Below are 18,725 nucleotides of genomic sequence, written 5' to 3'. Positions count from 1 at the left end.
AGTTCGCCGGTCAACAGAATGCCAATCCGAAACCTGTACTTTCCATCATTCCCATCTGAGCGATCGCAGCGCCAGATTTCCCTCTATTTCTACAGTTGTTCTATATTCTATGGTTCTACTTAAAGCCTCTTCATACACGGTTCCGCCGAGTCATATGGCCGAGTAGCGGTGGCGCGTGGTTGGAGGGGCTTTAGTTCTACTAATGTAAATATCTTTGGAATAGATGGTGCCCAAATCTACGGCTCATAAGGTAACGCTCTATGGATTAAACTTCTGATCTTAAAGGTTATGATTCTATTGGTTTAACGCGCCTGACGCGATTTTGGGACCCCAAAACACGCGTGTATAGCACATAAACTCCATGGTGTCGTAGTCACGTCCTCTGGAATTTAATTGCATGTCTTTGAGGCTATGCTTTTGCTCGTTGAAGGCACCGTACGCGATTTTATGAGCCGGAAATACGTCATAGACGTCAAGTTTTGGACAGCACCTGTAGCCTTTGAGATCTGTTTTCACTAATCGGAGGTAGCCGTCAGGGAGCCATCGCTGGGGCGTGGATTTGGACATAGCGGCGCTAGCATGCATGCATTGCGTGCATACAGTGATTGTTTGTGGTTCGAATTATTCGATCATAACTCAGCAAAGACTCCCATCACTTGGAACGGTGCGTGAAACGCTGTGACGTCTCGATAGCTGAGCGGGTGTCTCCACCGGTAGCTTCCATGTCGTCCCGTATGCACTGTGTGTGCACGCCGAATACAGGAGTTCTCGTGGCGATTTGTTCAGGTGTGCAGTGGCTTTCGGCAGTCCCGTTCACGGCTCCATCCGTCCGCGTGAGCAAAGAACAAGCAGTCCGCAACACTTCCGTTGGTTGTCACCGCTCGATCACCAGGTCAGCGTCACGCTGTCATATTTTTCATTTTTGAAAAGAACGCTTGAAAGTGGAAAACTTGATCATTCCTAGCTTACTTGTACCATTCGATTTATTTCTAGGCGTGTGTTGTGTTCATGCAATATTTTGTATGTTTATATTTCGGTAATTTGCATTCAGAAGATTCAAATGAGTGTAGATTGTGTGGACATGACGTGAACAGCAAGTTTAATGTAAAGCTTCAGTGGTGATCCCGGTCAGTGTTCTATAGTGTTTCCTGCCCGCCGTGGTTGCTCAGTGGCTATGGTGCTGAGCTGCTGAGCACGAAGTCGCGGGATCGAATCCCGGCCACGGCGGCCGCATTTTGAATTGGGCGAAATGCGAAAACACCCGTGTATTTAGATTTAGGTGCACGTTAAAGAACCCCAGGTGGTTCAAATTTCCCGAGTGCCTCACTACGGCGTGCCTCATAATCAGATTATGATTTTGGCACGCAAAACCCCATAATTTAATTTTTAATTTCTGTATAGTGTTTCCCTGTACTCGGAGGCAGGCTTGCAGACGCTCATGACAAGGGTTCTTACCTATCTGCTTTGATATTCATGCCACCGAGTGCAGACACGCCCGTATGCTAAATAAATTATAATTCGGTGTGGAAAACGAATTCGCCGCCGGGTTACACAGGAAATTTGTTCCTGGTTACATCATTCATCAGTGCAATTGGTAGTCTGATGAGCTGGTATGAATGCAACTTAGTGTGCCTCGTGTTTTGCGACCTGTGTTCAATAAATATGGTGAATAATTGATTTCATGATTAACTTGAGTAAAAGGCGGCACTTGTATGCCATACATCTCATTGTCTTTCAAAATAATAGCCTCCCATTGTTAGGCACTTTTGAGAACGCGTGTAGAGGCATCATATACTTTGGGTAAAGGTAGCTTGCGGGACGCAGTTGAGTTCAGCGTTCACTGGCTTACCTGGCCTGCTGTCCCCACCATTATGGAAACACTTGCACCACTCGTGCAAAGTACACACTCATTTAAAGCGAAGCTTTCTTTTCCCCTTCTCACTATTTTCTAGGCGCCGCTCTGATGGTCTTGCCGTGCATGCCGCTGGCTTTCTTGCTACACCACCAGATGGCGTTCGCTACCGCGTATCCCTCAGTCGACATCACTGCAGGCCGGGAGGCATAGTTTCTGCGTATGGCACATGCTGTGCTTGCTTTTCTATTAGGACTATTAGACTTTTCTATGCGACAAAAATGCAGGCGTGGGGGTATGCAGGTCGCTTGCCAGGCTGTGATAGTGTAAACGTTACAATCGTCCATAGGCTGAAGAGAGCGCTTGGAGCTGGCGTCTCAACAGCGTGCTGGTCACGTATGCAGAAGGAGCTCATAAGCATACGCCAGCAAAATGGCTCCAAAGCGTACACTCAGACTCGAGGACACCCAGGCCTGAGAGAAGCATTGTGCAGAACCGGAATGTCTTTGCTACGCAGCGAAATGTGGTGCAGACTGTATATGTATGCAATGTATACATTGTCATCAGATTATTTTGTGTCAATCGCAAGGTGGTCTCTCCCTGCGATATTTAATTAGCACTGTCCTGTGCCAACTGATACCAACTTGCGCCTGCGAATTTCCCAATTTCATCACCCCGCCTTGTTTCCTCTTCCCTTCTCTTGGCACCCATTCTGTAACTCTGATGGTCCACTGCTTATCTATCCTATGCATTACATGACCTGTCCAGCTCCATTTTTTTTTCTCATAATGTCAATTAGAATATTGGCTATCCCTGTTTGCTCTGTGATTCATACCACTCGCTTCCTGTCTCTTAATGTTATGCCTAACTTTCTTCGTTCTATCGCCCTTTGCGCATTCCTTAACTTGTTCTCGAGCTTCTTCGTCAGTCTCGCAAGTTTTTGCCCCATATGTTAGCACTGGTAGAATGCACTGATTATACACCTTCCTTTTCAATGATAATGGTAAGATTCCAGTCAGGAGCTGCCAATTGCTGCCATATGCGATCCAACCCATTCTTATTCTATGAATTTCCTTCTCATGATCAGGGTTCCCTGTGATTAATTGACCTAGGTAAACGTACTCCTTCACAGACTCTAGAGGCTGACTGGAGATCTTGAACTCTTGTTCCCTTGCCTGGCTGTTCATCGTTGTCTTTGTCTTCTGCATATTAATCTTCAACCCCACTCTTACGCTCTCTCTGTTAAGGCCCTCAATCATTTGTTGTAACTCGTCTCCAGTTTTGCTGAACAGGACAAGGTCATTCGCAAACTTAAGGTTGCCGAGATATCCGCCTTTGATCCTTACTCCTAAGCCTTCCCAGTTTAATAGCTTGAATACTTCTTTCAAACACGTAGTGAATAGCATTGGAGAGATTGTGCCTCCTTGTCTGACCCCTTTCATTATAGGGATCTTCCTACTATTCTTGTGTAGAATTAAGGTAGCTGTGGAATTTCTGTAGATATTTTCGAAGCTGTTAACCTAAGCAGCCTGTACTCCTTGATTATGTAATGCCTCTATGACTGAATCAAATACCTATTTGTAATCTAGGAAAGCCATATAGGGAGGCTAATTGTACTCTGCAAATTTCAAGATAACCTGATTGATGACGTGGATGTAATCCATTGTAGAGTGTGCCTTCCTGAAGCTTGCCTGTTTTCTTAATTGACTGAAGTCAAGTGTTGCCTTTATTTTATTGGAAATTATCTTGGTGAATATTTTATACAATACTGAAAGTAAGCTAATGCGCCTATAATTTTTCAATTCTTTAAAGTCTACCTTTTTGTGGATTAGTTTAATGTTGGCATTCTTCCAGTTCTCTGGTATCCTTGAAGTGGAGAGACAGTTCGTATAAAAGGCCGCCAGTTTTTCAAGCATGAAGTCTTCTCCATGTTTGATTAAATTGACTGTTATTCCATCTTCTCCTGCCGCTTTCCCTTGTTTCATGTCTTGCAAGGCCCTTCTAACTTCATCTGTAGTTATACGAGGAGTGTCTGTAACCTGTTCATTACTACTTCAAATGGAGGTATCGTGAGGAAGGCACAATTGGGTAGTACGCGTCGAGAAGGACATAGGGGCAGTTTTGCAAAAATTTATGTTCGTCTGCCACTTGTTACACAAAGTACAAAAGTTGGAAAATGCTTTAGTCAGAACGACGCGATCTTCGTGACTGGTAATTGTGTGATAGATAATGGAGTTATTGGCGTAAAAATGGATTTTAGTTGATAGCACATCGTTAGGCTGGTCATTTACATACAGGAGGAAGAGATGTGGGCCTAAAACTTTCACCTTGCAAGGCCCTTCTAACTTCATCTGTAGTTATACGAGGAGTGTCTGTCAGGGGCGTAGCCAGGGGGGGGGCTTATGGGGCTTCAGCCCCCCCCGAAATTTTTTCGTGCTGTCCATGCACCACCGACCAAAGCGACCCCTGGCGCTGGAAATCACTCTGGATTTTGTCTAGAATGGCTTTTTGACGCTCGAAAAGACATTTAACCGCGAAGATTGCGAACTCGGGCTGGATTTCGTGGCAACGCCCGTACACCGACAGTCACATAACGCCAAGCAGTCCCATCCGCGCACAAAGTTTCAAGGGCGCTTTGATGGTGAGCGGGCTCGCCGCGGCATCTCACTGCGGCCACGGAATCTATGCAGCGCATGGTTATCAATTGCGAAACTTTATGGGTATAAATCTCATAAGCTCTTGATGTGAAACGTGCATTGATATTTCCAAAGTTGTGCTTTAAATTTTCAATTGCGGAACTTTGTAGGTTTAATGTTGTTATAAACATTTGACGCCAAAGGTCCATTGACTTTTCTAAAGTTTTACATCGGAACATACAAGGAGACAAGCCAAATCAACACACTAGCAGATGAGTTGACAAAGCACGCAGCGAGGTCCAATGAGACGATGTGTTGGGGTGGTTCATTTGTGCCGTCATGTCACATAAAAATATATCAACACTTTTTTAACCTACGCCAGAACATCCATGTCAAGACACTAAAGCCAGCCAAAGTAACTACGTTCTTATTTATTTTTTCTACTTTGACTTTTACTCGCCGAAGACACATTGAGCCTCTTCAATTTTTTTGTGTTCTCGCTACCCTACCCGCGGGCTGCCAGAGCGAGCCACAGCGCATATGTTTTTCTCGTATGGCCCCGACCACCACGCGGTGCACTTAGGTGGGCGTTCGGTTTGCTCTAGCCGAGTGGATTTTCACCTGACAGAGTTTTGGAAGCTTTCTGGCTAGCAGACGAGAAAAAAAAAACAATGGTCGCTCGCCGCCATCACTGTGGGGACTCGAAGGATTGCACCACGTTCCTTGAGCGGAACCTTTCCGGAAAGTCTTGTTTCGCCGGTGTAGGATACTGAGCAGTATGCGTATGGTTCTCAGTGGGCCAATCGTCTCATGTTTTCTTCGGTATTAATTCCGTAGCCCCATTAGGTGCCCGATGTAGGCATTCGATTCTGGCCAACATACTTTCCTATGCGTTTTTTTTTTCATTTCGGTGCCTCCGCCCCACAGAAAAGAAATACATTGTTGCAGCGCAGCGAATTGTCGCATGGTGAAAGTTCGATTTTGATACTTCTTTTGCGGAAAGTAATGGGCGACGGGACGCTTCAGTTGCCCGATATGTTTATTATATTATTGCGAAAGCAATTATATGGACACTCCAGGCGCATTCCTGCCATCGCCCTCATAATTCGTATAAAGTCGAAGGGTGATAAAATCGTGACCACGCGCTGCATGCTGTATGTGCGAGTGAAAGCGTAGGAGGGGAGGTGGAATGGGTGAGCCGACGATAGTGGCTCAGTCTTGTGTGCGCAAAGGAGAAAAGCGGGGAGCATGCGTGCCGCCTTCCGTCGCGCGCAATACATCGGGGGGAGTGGATAGAATGGGGGCGGAATCTAGGATTCTGTGAATCTATGATTGTGCAACATGTTTATTCGCCTTGTTTGACGCATTACATACAGTTACTTTTTCTTACATACATAGACTCATTGGAGACTTATACGTAATCTTAAATATCTTGTTGCGGGGTTTTGTGTATGCATGCAGTGAACTTTGTTTCAAGTGACACTTTTTTGCCCTTTATCAAGCCGTGTGTTCGCATTTGTATATCCCATTGTATCTTTGCATTTCTAATGTACGAGGGCGAGCCAAATGAATGTGCGCCTACCCTAACCGCGCAATAATGGTTTGGTTCATTATCTGCGAGGCATGCGCGTAGGAGAACAGCATGTCTCATTTACAAAAGTGACACGCAGGTGTGAAGATAAATGTTCTTTAATGCTCTCATGCACTGGGTTTAATATGGTTGCGTCACATAATGGACACTTCAAAAGTTGAACAGCTCGGTGTCGCGAAGTTTTTTACAGCTAAAGCTGTTTCCAAAACAGAAATTAATCGCCGTATGGCTGCCATTTACGTTGAACACGGCATTTCATTGACCACTGTGAAGCGTTGGAGCAAATGGTTTAAAGGACGTTGTAAAGACATTCCAAGACCGGGCCAAAACCATCGTGGAATCACCCCCCACACAATTTCAAAGGTTCATGAGCTGATGAAACAAGAACGGAGGATAAGCATCGATGAACTGGCAGACCGTCTGAAAATCAGTCACGGTTCAGTTCACGCCATAATTCATGAGCTTCTTGGTTATCGGTTCTTTGGTGCGCAATGGATCCTCAAGATTTTGATCCATCGCGAGAAGACGGAGAAGTTTCGCGCTGCCTTGACTCATATGATCGGATATCACAATGAGGATGACGACTTCTTGTTTGCAACTGTGATCGGGGACGAACCTTGGTGCCACTACTACGAGCCTGAAACACGACGGCAAAGCTTACAGTGGAAACATTCGAATTTACCACGCCCACAGAACGCAAAGGTCATCACTTCCGCTGGAAAGGTGTTGTTGACTTTTCTTTCGGTCTTCAGGGTCCATTACTGATAGAATTTGCTAAATCTTGAGAGGCTATCAATTGTTTCCGATATTGTGAAACGCCAGAACGGCAGTGGGTCGCAATCAAGAACGAACAACGTGGAAAATTGACGAATGGGGTCATCTTGTTCCACGACAATGCCTGTCTCCACGTCGCTTATGTGGTTAATACAAAACTGGCAAAGTTCAAGTGGGAAACGCTGCAGCATCCGCCATACAGCTCAGACCTGTCACCTTTCGACTTCTACATTTTGGGGCAACCGAAAAAACAGCTCAAGCGAACCAGATACAGACTTTTTGAAGCAGCAATCCAAGGAGTTTTATAAGACGGGAATCACGTGACTCGTTAGTCAATGAGACAAATGTCTAAATTCTCATGAAGACTACTTTTAAGTAAAGTACCCCGTTGTTGGCTCACATTCATTTGGCTTGCCCTCGTATATCTTGCAGAATTCCTGCTTTTTATACGTGCCCTCTGTTGCGACTATGATTCCGGTGACAGCTGCTTCTGCGTAATACATTAAAACAAATTACAGCGTCATTGAGATTTTTCACTGGCCATTGCATATATACAAGAATGTAAGCACGGTTCTTCAATGACAGTTTCATTAACATATTTGTCCTCAACTTGTTCAGTTCATTGCCTTTAAATTTTTCATATCAGTGGCATGCACTGCTTTCCTGGTTTCGAACTGATATAGTTCTAATGTTCGTGTGATATTTTCTTTACTTAAATAGACAAAAATATGGAAACATTGATATCAGTTATTTTGGGGAAAATTTTTGGCACATACGAGTATATTCTTTTATGAAAAAATACATATTTTATTGTTTTGACTGTGCGTAGCGTTCAAGAATTCGTTTGCAGCATCTTTGGCAATGACAATGCAGTTATTATTCATAGATTTTATCCCTTGACAAATTGTTTAAGAGGAAGCTTTGGCTCGGGCCCAATCCGACGCGGCCTATTCAAATACATGTAAAATGCAGAAACGCTTTTCTTAGATAATCCTGCTAATCGCTTTTATTGAAATTCGTTGGATTTGAGAGAGAAAGATAAATCGTAGTTCTGTTGGAAACACAACTTCGACTTAGGGCCTGAATTTTGTTTGAAATATTTTGAAAAATTCGAAAGTTTGAAAAAATAGAAGCACGACGTTTACAAACTAATAGCTATGCATGAAGAACAGACATTGTGGTTCTGTAAACGGCATCTATTATAACAGTCAAAGCGGACAAGTTTGCTATGTCAATTTGTATCTTACGTGAATTGGTTACGTTGTGTACAAGGATTCTGCACAAGCCGTATTTCCACAATACTAAATTTTTTTGAGATTCATGTGTAACATATCCATTTTGTCCGCTGTAGATGTACTATTAGATGGAATTCACAGAATTGTGATATCGTTCTTCATTGTTGAGTCACGGAGTTTTAAACTTGATAGTTTCGTATTCTGAAAATTTTCAATTTGGCCAATTTTTAATAAATAATTGACCACCTAAATGAAAAATTCGAAACCAGTAGTCGCTCGAATTGAACTTTTTCTTTTAAATGCAACAAACCTCCTCAAATTTGGTGAAGTGGTTGCAGGGAAAAACGAAGTCCCCTTCTACATGTATTTAAATAGGAGCACCCGAGCTAAAGCTTCCTCGAACAAAATTTCTGGCTACCCCACTGGCCCCATGTATGTGTGTGTATATATATATATATATATATATATATATATATATATATATATATATATATATATATATATATATATATATATATATATATATATATGTATGGGGCCAGTGGCGTAGCCCCCCCCGAACAAAATTTCTGGCTACGCCACTGGTGTCTGTAACCTGTTGATTACTACTTCGAATGGAGGTATCGTGAGGAAGGCACAATTGGGTAGTACGCGTCGAGGTAATGGCCACCGTAGGTGATTTGGCAGAATTGAAACAAATGTATTGCGACCTATCTGAGAGAAAACTGGAAATGTAGGCAACTAGGCTAGGGGTATTTGAAATACTATTTTGTTTATGCAGAAGCTTGGAATGTACAACTGTATCGAAAGCTTTGGAAAAATCTGCACTTATGGTATCGATTTGAAGGCCTAGGTCAGATGCATGGCAGATGTCATAAGCAAGTCCAGATGTTTGCGTAATGGTGCTGAGGCCACTACAATATCCATGCTGGAAGACTGTTAAAATATTGTTGGCTTCAAGAAACTCAGTATGTTTGTAGATTATATGTTCTAAAAGTTTACTGCAACTAGAAGCTGAGGAAATCAGCCTGTAGTTGGATAGATCTTGTTTACTCCCAGACTTGTGCAAAGGAATAACTTTTGCAACTTTCCATGCTGATGGAATGGTACTTGTTTCAAGGGATTTGTTAAACGTCACTGTAAGAAACCTGCTGGACTAGAATGCATGCCATATGAGAAAGGAATTATGAATGTTACCAGAACCTCAACCCTTTTTTAGAATCTAACTTTAAAGCCATGTTTAGGACACCTGGCAAAAATACATTTAAGTTATTAATTGCAAGCCGTGATTCTGAACTGAAAGATGGGATTTCAAAGTTGTCTGCAGATAAGACTGACTGAAAATACGAGTTGAAAGCTGTTGCAATAACACGAGGATTAATAGTGGAAACATAGTTTATTCTGAAGGATTGAAACATTATTTACGAGGCGAAATCACACCCCAAAATTTTTTAATATATTATTTTAGCAAAATAGGTAATGTGATGGCATAAAAGAAATCTCTGGCTGCTTTAGTTTTTCGTCAAAGTTCATCGTTAACACCTTTAAACCGTGTGGCTGCAAGAGTGTCGGCAGTGTATCTTTGTCGCCTAAGTCTAGCAAGGCAGCAGGAAAGGTGAAGGATATCTCTAGTCATCCATGGCACGTCAGTGTTTATTTTCTTGGTTTTAAGTGGAACAAAGCGGCTGACGCATGTGCATATAGCAGCATTGAAAAACTCAGCCAAACTATTTAGATCGTCGTAGACACTGCGGCGCTCAAAATCTGCAAAACAATTGGCTAGAAAATTACTTGTAGACTGGTCATCAGCTTGTGTGAAGTCACAAAAAGTGTGAAGAACAAACTCAGGGTTAGGAACAAGAACATTGTTAGGAACTAGTACAGCTAAGTTGTCAGCAATTCGATCCACAACATCACACATATAGCCATTTTCAACAAGATTTCTGCTAAGAAATACAAGGTCTGGAGCAGAGGGGCTTCTGCTATTCTCAATGACAATTTGTTTTAAGTTACACGAGAGGGAAATCATTGTTCGTTCTTTACAGGATGAAGAATCATAGCCAGTGATAGATCAAGATTGCCATGAAATGCATGGTGCATTAAAATCTTCCAGCGGAACTAAGTTGGAACATGACATGCATAAATGATGAAGAAATGCTCCTAAAGAGTTCAGTTGCTCAACATTAGACCCCAGAGGGGGATAAATTACACCAATAATGACAGTGCAGTTGCCATGTGACATATTACACCACACAGATTCTACTTCATTAGGACAAAAAAGAAATCATAATGGTAATATCAGACTGCAAAAATAGATCTACACCACCACCTCTTTCGTGTGTTCTGCTGCAGCGCACAACGATAAAGCCAGGTGGAGTAACTTCAGCATCGAAAATGTAATGGTCTAATCACGTCTCAGTAACACCAATGATGTGAGGCGCATTAGAAGCGGTCAAGGAGACAAATTCAGGAAACTTATTAACTAGGCTTCTGGCATTTACATTAGGAATTTTAAGGTCATCATGCCATATCTTCTGTCGTCGCTTTGTACCATCCAAAGCAGACTAGGGGAAGTATAAGAAGAACGAGTTGAAGCCATAACAACGGGATTAGTTTTGTGATCCCAGTCATAGCGGATGTTGTCGATGAACACATGATCAAACCTTACACGTACAGCGTAACCATTTTTCCTGTGTGAGGCAGTGGAATCCCACAGTTTCCTGCAAATGGACCGTACACAAGCAGAAAAATCTTCACCAATGCGCATGTCCGAGTTCGTAGGTTTGTGACCATTTCTTAATACTTCAATCTTATCGGGAAAGTCAAGCAACTTAAAAGTGATTGGACCTGTGCAACCCTGCTGGAGTCTTCCAATTCTGTGGTATCTTTCAATCTCGGGACAACTGATCTGTAGTTTTTCTGCGAAAAATGCAGCAATACAGCTTAGCAATAAACTATTGGTTTCTTCAAGTTGTTCAGGAAGCCCAAACAGGATAAAATTATTTCTGCGCAAGTGGTTTTCAAGATCATTCTTATTCAGCAGGGGGGGGGGGGGGGGTAATAACATCACTGGCTTTAAAAAACTGAGAAGATTCAAGAAGTCATCTTAGTAACAAGGACACGTCACCTTGACTTCATTACTAGAGGAAGTTCTTTCTAAAGCAGCCACTTCAAATGATGACACATTGGATCGAAAATTTTGGCAGTTAAATTAAAAGGGAATATGCATTTGCCTGTGCATTGTCAAACTTGCATGTGCATTCCTGACTTCCGAGAAATCAAGATCATGAGTAAAAGACGAGATACCACTGTCTGGGAGCTGATGGAAGCATTCTATATATCTCTGGGAGGGAAAGCTTGCATAAATGACACGTGTATTTCTTTAATGGATAGTGAGAAGTGTTTTTTGGGTGCCTTGCTATATTCTGTCGTTGTGACAATGTGATTACATGCTCTCGTGCACTTGCGATTAGGGGCTTATATTCATGAATGACGAAAAATAAAGGTAGCTCAAAGTTGGTGCTTTCATGAGCCAATAAAGAAAGAAAGAAGAAACAGCAGAAGATAAAAAGAGGACAAGAAATCATGAGGAGTCGGTGGGAAAAAAAGAAGGTAGAAAATAAGAGCGTCCCAATAAAAAGAATACAATATATGAAAGAAGAAGTGCGAAAGTGCACACAGAGCTACATGGCCAACGGGAAAAAGAGACATGTAGCCGAAGAGAGCGGCCCAGCTACATTCTGGAATGATGAGGGGCAGAAGGAGCTGGAGGCTGGAGAGGGCAGATGGAGCATGAAGGTGGCGGCAGCCCAGTAGAAACTGCTCTTCAGCTGCCGTGGCCGCGACTCGGGAGCTGTGCACGTGCTCCACCGGAGACTGCACAGCTACAGTCTGACGGAGTCGTTTCCCGGAGTACCTGTGGCTACAACACGCAGGCTAAGAGAAGTCGACCGGACGATCCAAGCACATCGGTGGGCCCTATGACTTGTCGTCGGAAGCAGCGACAACTAGGCGATGCGGCTGTGTCGATAGACTTGCTGTAAATATTTTGAACTTCATAACACATCATTTTTAACTCGCCTTGTGGATAGTTTGTCGTGTGTTAGGTTTTTCCTATTTGGTTTGTAACACGTGCTTTCTTGATATATGTATTTTTCTTTGCTCACGCCCCGTAAAGGCTTTTCCTAACTAAAACGTTCCTTTCGTCGTGTCTACCACCATGAGACTTTGACACGTTTCCCTTACTACGTCTCTGTGTTCAATTTTGTGCAGTACGTACATTTATTTTTTTACATTTTGAACCAACTCACCCAACAAGTTTTATTGAGCCTCCATTATTGAGCTGACTTTTTGGCCAGGTAGCATCATAAATATGGAACGACCTACTGAAGTCTGCTGCTAAAGCACGCCTCATTGGGACCTTAAAAAAGATACACTAGACTGTAAAAAGCTATTCGGTGAGCATTCTGCTACAAGAACATTTAAAAGGGGTTTAATTGTAGCCAAGGTAGAAGCAAAGAAGTGCATAAACCATGGATGCGAGGAGCTGAATTGTTGGCGTTCGCATGCACTGGCGGGCCATGCAATTGCTCTGGAGCCCCGCAGTGGCTTCGTGGCAGCAGTGTTGCTAGATGATGCGAAGTGTTGGGGAAGCGCGAAGGAGGAATCCTGCTGCCAGTACATAGCTTATACATAACTTGTTTCGATAGTGGCAATACATTGTGTCGCTACATTGATTTAATGCTAATGCATTACCATTGACAGTCATTGCGAAATTTTTTTTACAGCCACCACCCCTGCCACCCCCACCTCCTCTATTTTCTTCTGCCTTCTTGCTGTGTAGTTCATTTTCAGAGGTGCTTCTGTGCTTTCTGTATTTCATATAAATTTCCCACCTATTCTCGCTGCTACTTTTCATTGGTGCATTGCGAGCGGCAAGTATGTGACGTGCAAACACCATGCGCATGATGTTGTCCAGCTTGCTCATAGCTGGAGTGGCTTTTTCAAGGAGAAGAATGCAGGGCATTTGTTTAAATTTTTCTCTCTTTTCACGGCATACATTGGTGTAGTATTGAGGGTGTGCAAATGTTTTTGTCGAAGTCATTTGCTACGTAAGTAGTACTTTTAAATATCCCCTTCTTGGCCAGCAAAGTTTGTCTGTTGTGTCTTGCCGTGCTGTAGCAGATGACTCGCGGGATGCATCATACATGCTTGCATTACCAAGCCTGGCGCTGGGCATTTCCCTCCATAACAAGATTCATCTTGTGCTGCTTACGTCGTGCCGAGTTACTTTGGACTGTCTAACCTTGTCCAATGTGCAGAGCCGTTACAACACTATTACAAGATCACTCACTTCAATTTATTCTAATGGTGGGTGTCACTTCTGACGTTCTCATTTTATTTTTAGCCTGTTTCTACATAAGCATTCCTCAAGCACATAGTCGTCCTTGGCAGGAACAAGAATAGTAGAGATGTCATATTTCAAGAAAATTGAGGCCACATTTTGGTGATGTGTAATGAAAGCTTGAACTCTGTAGGTTACTTTTGTGATTTGAAAATAGTTACTCAGCACTGGCTTTTTACTCATTTTTATGTGTTATACAAGGCGTTTGGTTGCTTTTCCCCGGTATCCACGGTAAAATATGCGAGGCATGGTGTTTAGTGATTGTTGAAGTAGGAAGCAATATATGTTCTCAGTGATGAGCGATAAATGTTCATCCTGTGTAGGTTCATTATAGCATTTGGGGAAACTTCCTCATTCAAGCATTTCAGGGTTTTATATTGCTGTTATTTGAATTGTTTTGCAGACTCCTAAAACAACTGCACGAGATACAAACTTAAATTTCATGAGCATAGGGAGAAATTTAAATGTAATAGCCGTATTTTTCATATTTTTGTGCATAATACGAGTTTCATAGTTTGATTCTTCGGTGAACTAAAGAAGGAATGTTGTTCATATTTGGGGAATATTAGGAGCACAGTAAGGGTATTATTTAGGCAACAACCCAAATGGTTGGTTTAAATGCACCTTTTGCAATGGAGTATGTATGCAAGTGGTTCAGAGCATGTTTTACTAGTTGTGCAAAATTTGGGACTGCTGCCCCATGGCATAATTACGACTTTAAAACTGAGGTCAAATTTATCAGACATTGGGGGAACGCTATACGCAAAATTTGGGTGGGAAATTAAATGCATGTTCAACAAATACAACTTTTTTTAAAACAATAAAATTCTTAGGCAAGTGTTTGGAAGTGTCACATTGCCGTTTATTAACTATGTTTTCCAATGTTCCTAGAGAACTCTGCTTTTTGGAAATCTTATACTTAAAAGAAATGGGTGGCAGTTTAATTCTAATGTGTCACAATGTTGTAATGTTCCTGGCTCATTTAGAAGCTCTACAATTTTTTAACCCTGAATATTTATTTTTTCATGCTTGATAGGTCTGCGTGGTGTCTTCATTAAACTAAATGAGGCAGCTTCTTTATGTTTGATGTCCGTAAGGACTGGTTAATGAGTGATGTGTAGGCAATGTTCAAAATGGATGGGTAATTAAGGCTTTGGTTATAAGCTACATATGCAAGCACTCCGGAGCCTTATGAACCTCTCTTATGAATTACTGCCTTTTTAAAAATTCCTAATAAGTGTTACAAGGTTTCAAACAGCATGAAATAATTACAGGAAACTGAGTCTCTTTACAACTGCTCAAAAGAAACATCTTCACTGGAAATTGGGTTGTAATAGTGCAAGGTCGCACACATCTGCTGTCTTTTTTCTTGTGAATATTGCAAGTCCTTTCTGTTGATTATAGTTTGTAGTGCATGACTTCGACAATACTATTGCCTTAACTAGCGATAAATTTTTGCTCTAGACCTAATTGCCAAGTACTATTTTTGTTTAAATATTAAAGCTTTTTGTAGATAATGTGTATCTTCTGTATGCGCTGTACTGCTGCTGTGCAGGATACCACTCACCTCGTGAAGTGTACACAATGATGTCATAAGAATGGGGATGTAAATTCAACAGTGAAGTTTGACGCAAGCCTTGTAGCACTCTTGGCTGCTTGTAGATTATTGTAGCAGTGTTTGCAGAGTTCATCATCTACTGGCGCTCTTCTGGGTCATACCTCTATATAACAAATTATTGGATATAACAAAGCAAATCTAAAATGTTTCTCACTGATATCAGGCGTAACAATATTGGTTATAACGAAGGTATTATTCTGTCATATGCAACTCCGTTTTAATGAGGTACGACTGTACTTGCGCTAAGAAGCTTTACATTTCTTACCAGAATTTGGTGCTACAGTTTGTGAAGATGGGTTTGCACGAGGCTCACCCTATGAGTGACGGTCAGAAAAGGGCACGACGCTCCTCCACTCCACAACGCGCAAAGGCGCTATGGCAGGGTTCGTCGACTCTACGACACGGCACAGAGAAGGCTCGAGAGTCAGATCACCAACAAACGTGGGTTTGTTCACCCAAGGTACAGCACAGTGCAACAGTCACGGCGCTTACGGGCAAATACTCACCGCAAGACAGTTTCAGTACAAGCGCCCGCTGCACTAGGGTTAACTGGTAAGTGGTCCACCAAGCGCAAGAACGAGAAGTAGCAGAAGCAAGGGTCCCATGTAGCGAACTCGTTGTGAGCCTGTGAGCATCTCCCGCAGCAATAAAGCACTCAGCGGAAGAGAGCTCGGGTGGAGAGGACGCCCGGTGCCGTCACTCGAGAGGCCAATCAGGGCGCGTCCCGGTGATATGCGGGGAGAGAGAAGCATGGTTTGCATGGGAAATTAGCTTCGGCGTGCTAACCGTGTCCACCATGTTGCTGTTACGGCGGTGGTTCCCGGATATCGAGCTAAGCACAACGTGCGAGCTGGGGGACGAGGCGCGGGAAGGCACCTCGATCCCCACAAGCTGTGGATAACGATCGCTGAAATTGCAGCTGTGACGCTTATATGTAGAAGAGTTATAGTTGAGTGCACAGGTGGCAGACAAGGTGTGCAATAAGGTGTATTCTGCTCACTGCTCATATTTTCTTGCAGTTGGCTACCAGCACATCTGCAACGCTGGCACCAGGGGAGAGGTGGCGAGCATGTTGGGTCGTAGCTGTCCTGAGGCTGCGGTGAGCTGGATTGTTTGATCTTGTAGCGATATTGAAAGCTTGAGACAGCTGTACTATAGGAAGAAAGTAAGGTTCATGGTTACATTGCACTCAGTTTTACAAACACGATATTAAGGAAGGACAGGACGTGGACGGACGTCCACGTCCTGTCCTGAAAAAACATATAGAAGAAAAGACAACTTCCGCTCATGCGCAGGGAGCCAAGGTGTGACAGAACAACGTGGTCACGATAACATACTTTGGATAAAGCACATTTCTGCGGAATTTAATACGATAGATGTATCGCCGACACAATCAGACCCTTTCTTTTTAATGTAAAATGTTTCCAACAACTCCCTTGCAGTTTGGTCCCTACTTTTGCCAAGAATCAATGCTTGTTCAAAGCATGGCGTACCACGACAGGCTTTACAGTGCATAGAAAGATGCGCCTTGTCACACTTACTGATACTATTGGCGTGCTCCCTCAGTCTGTCATTGATACAACATCCCGTTTGTCCGACGTATGACTTGCCCCAATCTAGGGGTATCTCGTAGACCACCCCTTCAACACAGTCCCTGAAATGTTTGGCATGCTGCTTCTGGCAGCCCTGCAGCCCCTCGCTTGTGATCCGGGGGCACAATTGAGCTAACTTGTTGGGAGCCGAAAAGACAACCGGAATGCCATATCTGGTAGCTACCTTCTTGAGGTTGTGGCTCACACGGTGCACATAAGGTACCACTTCTGGTTTTACTCGCTCCCTTTCGTTCGAGTGCGTTTTCCCACTCACAGCGGTAGTTTTTAGCTTCCGCAGGAGGGACTTGACCATGGAATTTAAAAGCAGGCTACTGAGGGTAGCCTGCTTTTAATAGTCTCTCAAGTTGATGGCAGAAACTCGCCTGCATCACATGCACACATGACTTGCGCAGAGCCGATTTCAGGCAAAGTAAGGCGATTCCACACTTTACAGTCTTAGAGTGTGCTGAGTCATATTGTAACACTTCTTTTTTTACCTTGAGGGAAGTACGCACAGCAAACGGGATCACTCATAAGTGTCACTCCGATGCGGCCTATTCAAATACATGTAAATCGCAGAAAGGCTTTTTCGAGATAACCCCTGGACCGATCTTAATGAAATCTGTTGCATTTCAGAGAGAAAGTTAAATTCTAGGGACTATTGGAAGCGGAATTTCGATTTCAGGCCTGAATTTTGTTGAAAGAATTTTATAAACTTTGAAAGTTCGAAAAAAAATAGGAGCACGAAGTTTACAAATTAAAAGCTCTGCGTCAAGAACAGATATCGCAGTTCTGTAAACGGTATCCATTAGATCATTCAAAGCAGACAAATTCCTTGTGTCAATGTTACGTGAATTTGTTACGTTGCGTAGAAGGGTTTGCAAAAGCTGTATTTACACATTATTAAATTTTTTGAGATTCATGTGTAACATCAATTTTCCACACTTTAGATGTACTGTGAGGTGCAATTCACGGAATTGGAATATCATTTTTCATGGCTGAGTTACGGAGTTGTAAACTTGCTAGTTTCGTTATCTGCAAATTTGCGATTTTTGCCAATATTTAGTAAAAAATTGAGGACCTAGATAAAATAATCCAGACCAACAGTCACTAGATTTAAGTTTTTGTTTAAATGCAACAGACCTCGTCAAGTTTGGCGCAGTGGTTGCCGAGAAAAACGTATTCTCCTTTTACATGTACCCCCGCTGCGCTCCGCGTTCGCTCTTGCGTCCCCCTCTGCGGTTGTATTTAGATAGGAGCACCCGAGCTAAAGCTACCTTTTAAGCACTCCCCATACGTACGCCGGTCCCGAAGATAATGAAATGCCAGACCGACCCGTGGCGGAGGTGCAGTTCACCATTAAAGGAGCCACGGAGCCGTTTGTCATCCTTCTTCACAGAGTGGAAGGGCACTGAGTTTTTATTTGGAGATAAAGAGCTTAAATAAATACCAAACTGCACACACATGCACCGAACATTTCTTTTATGAAAAAACAAAAGCCTTCAGAAGAAACAACAATAACAAAAAAAAACATAATTTCCATGATGATGCTTCTCACTTCGCACTAATATGCTTAGGTCTGCTAAACGAACAGACACGTAGAAGACATGCGATCGAATGCATCTGCTGCTTCTCGGTGTGTGTTTCTAAGACTTGAGGTGCCTCAGAAACACCGCTCCTGTGACCCTGAATGATGTAGGTTGCTGAAAAGGCTTCTCTATCATAACAAGAACATGTCACTGTTATGGCAGTCAGTGCTGGAATGGCAAGTGATGAGGCACTGAATATAAGGAAGGGAGTTATTACAACATACAGCCTCAGTTCATGCATTGTCGTTCCTGCGAATGAGGTTATTCATGAAACCCAGTTGTGAGGAATGAACCTCACATTTATCATTTCATTTTTATTTTTTACTTATGTGTGTGAACATTGTGTAATCAAAGAAAAGGGAAGAAGGTAAGCTGAGAGCAGGTGGCATGGACACGCATGAGCTCAGGAGAGAAAAAAGAAACCAGCAAGACAT

The 18,725-nt window shown here is 42.8% G+C and overlaps 1 protein-coding gene across 3 annotated transcripts in view; it reads left to right on the top strand.

The window, feature by feature from the left end:
* Positions 1 to 232: 232 nt before the first annotated feature.
* Positions 233 to 18,725, top strand: part of Pi3K21B (phosphatidylinositol 3-kinase regulatory subunit alpha) — a 144,554-nt gene continuing 126,061 nt past the window's right edge. Inside the window, exons 1-3 of one of the 3 annotated variants that reach the window (XM_065441076.1) lie at positions 233 to 250; positions 787 to 892; positions 16,130 to 16,209. In XM_065441076.1, the coding sequence (XP_065297148.1) occupies positions 16,180 to 16,209 (30 nt within the window). In that variant the 5' untranslated portion in view covers positions 233 to 250; positions 787 to 892; positions 16,130 to 16,179. Of the gene's footprint in view, positions 251 to 518; positions 893 to 16,129; positions 16,210 to 18,725 lie in introns of those variants that run through there. The other 2 variants (XM_065441075.2, XM_065441074.2) reach the window with 2 other exon arrangements.

This window comes from Dermacentor albipictus, chromosome 9, assembly GCF_038994185.2.
Source record: "Dermacentor albipictus isolate Rhodes 1998 colony chromosome 9, USDA_Dalb.pri_finalv2, whole genome shotgun sequence".
Lineage (NCBI taxonomy): Eukaryota > Metazoa > Arthropoda > Arachnida > Ixodida > Ixodidae > Dermacentor > Dermacentor albipictus.
The sequence above is the reverse complement of the archived record's forward strand: the minus strand, read 5'-3'. Positions and strand labels throughout refer to the sequence as shown.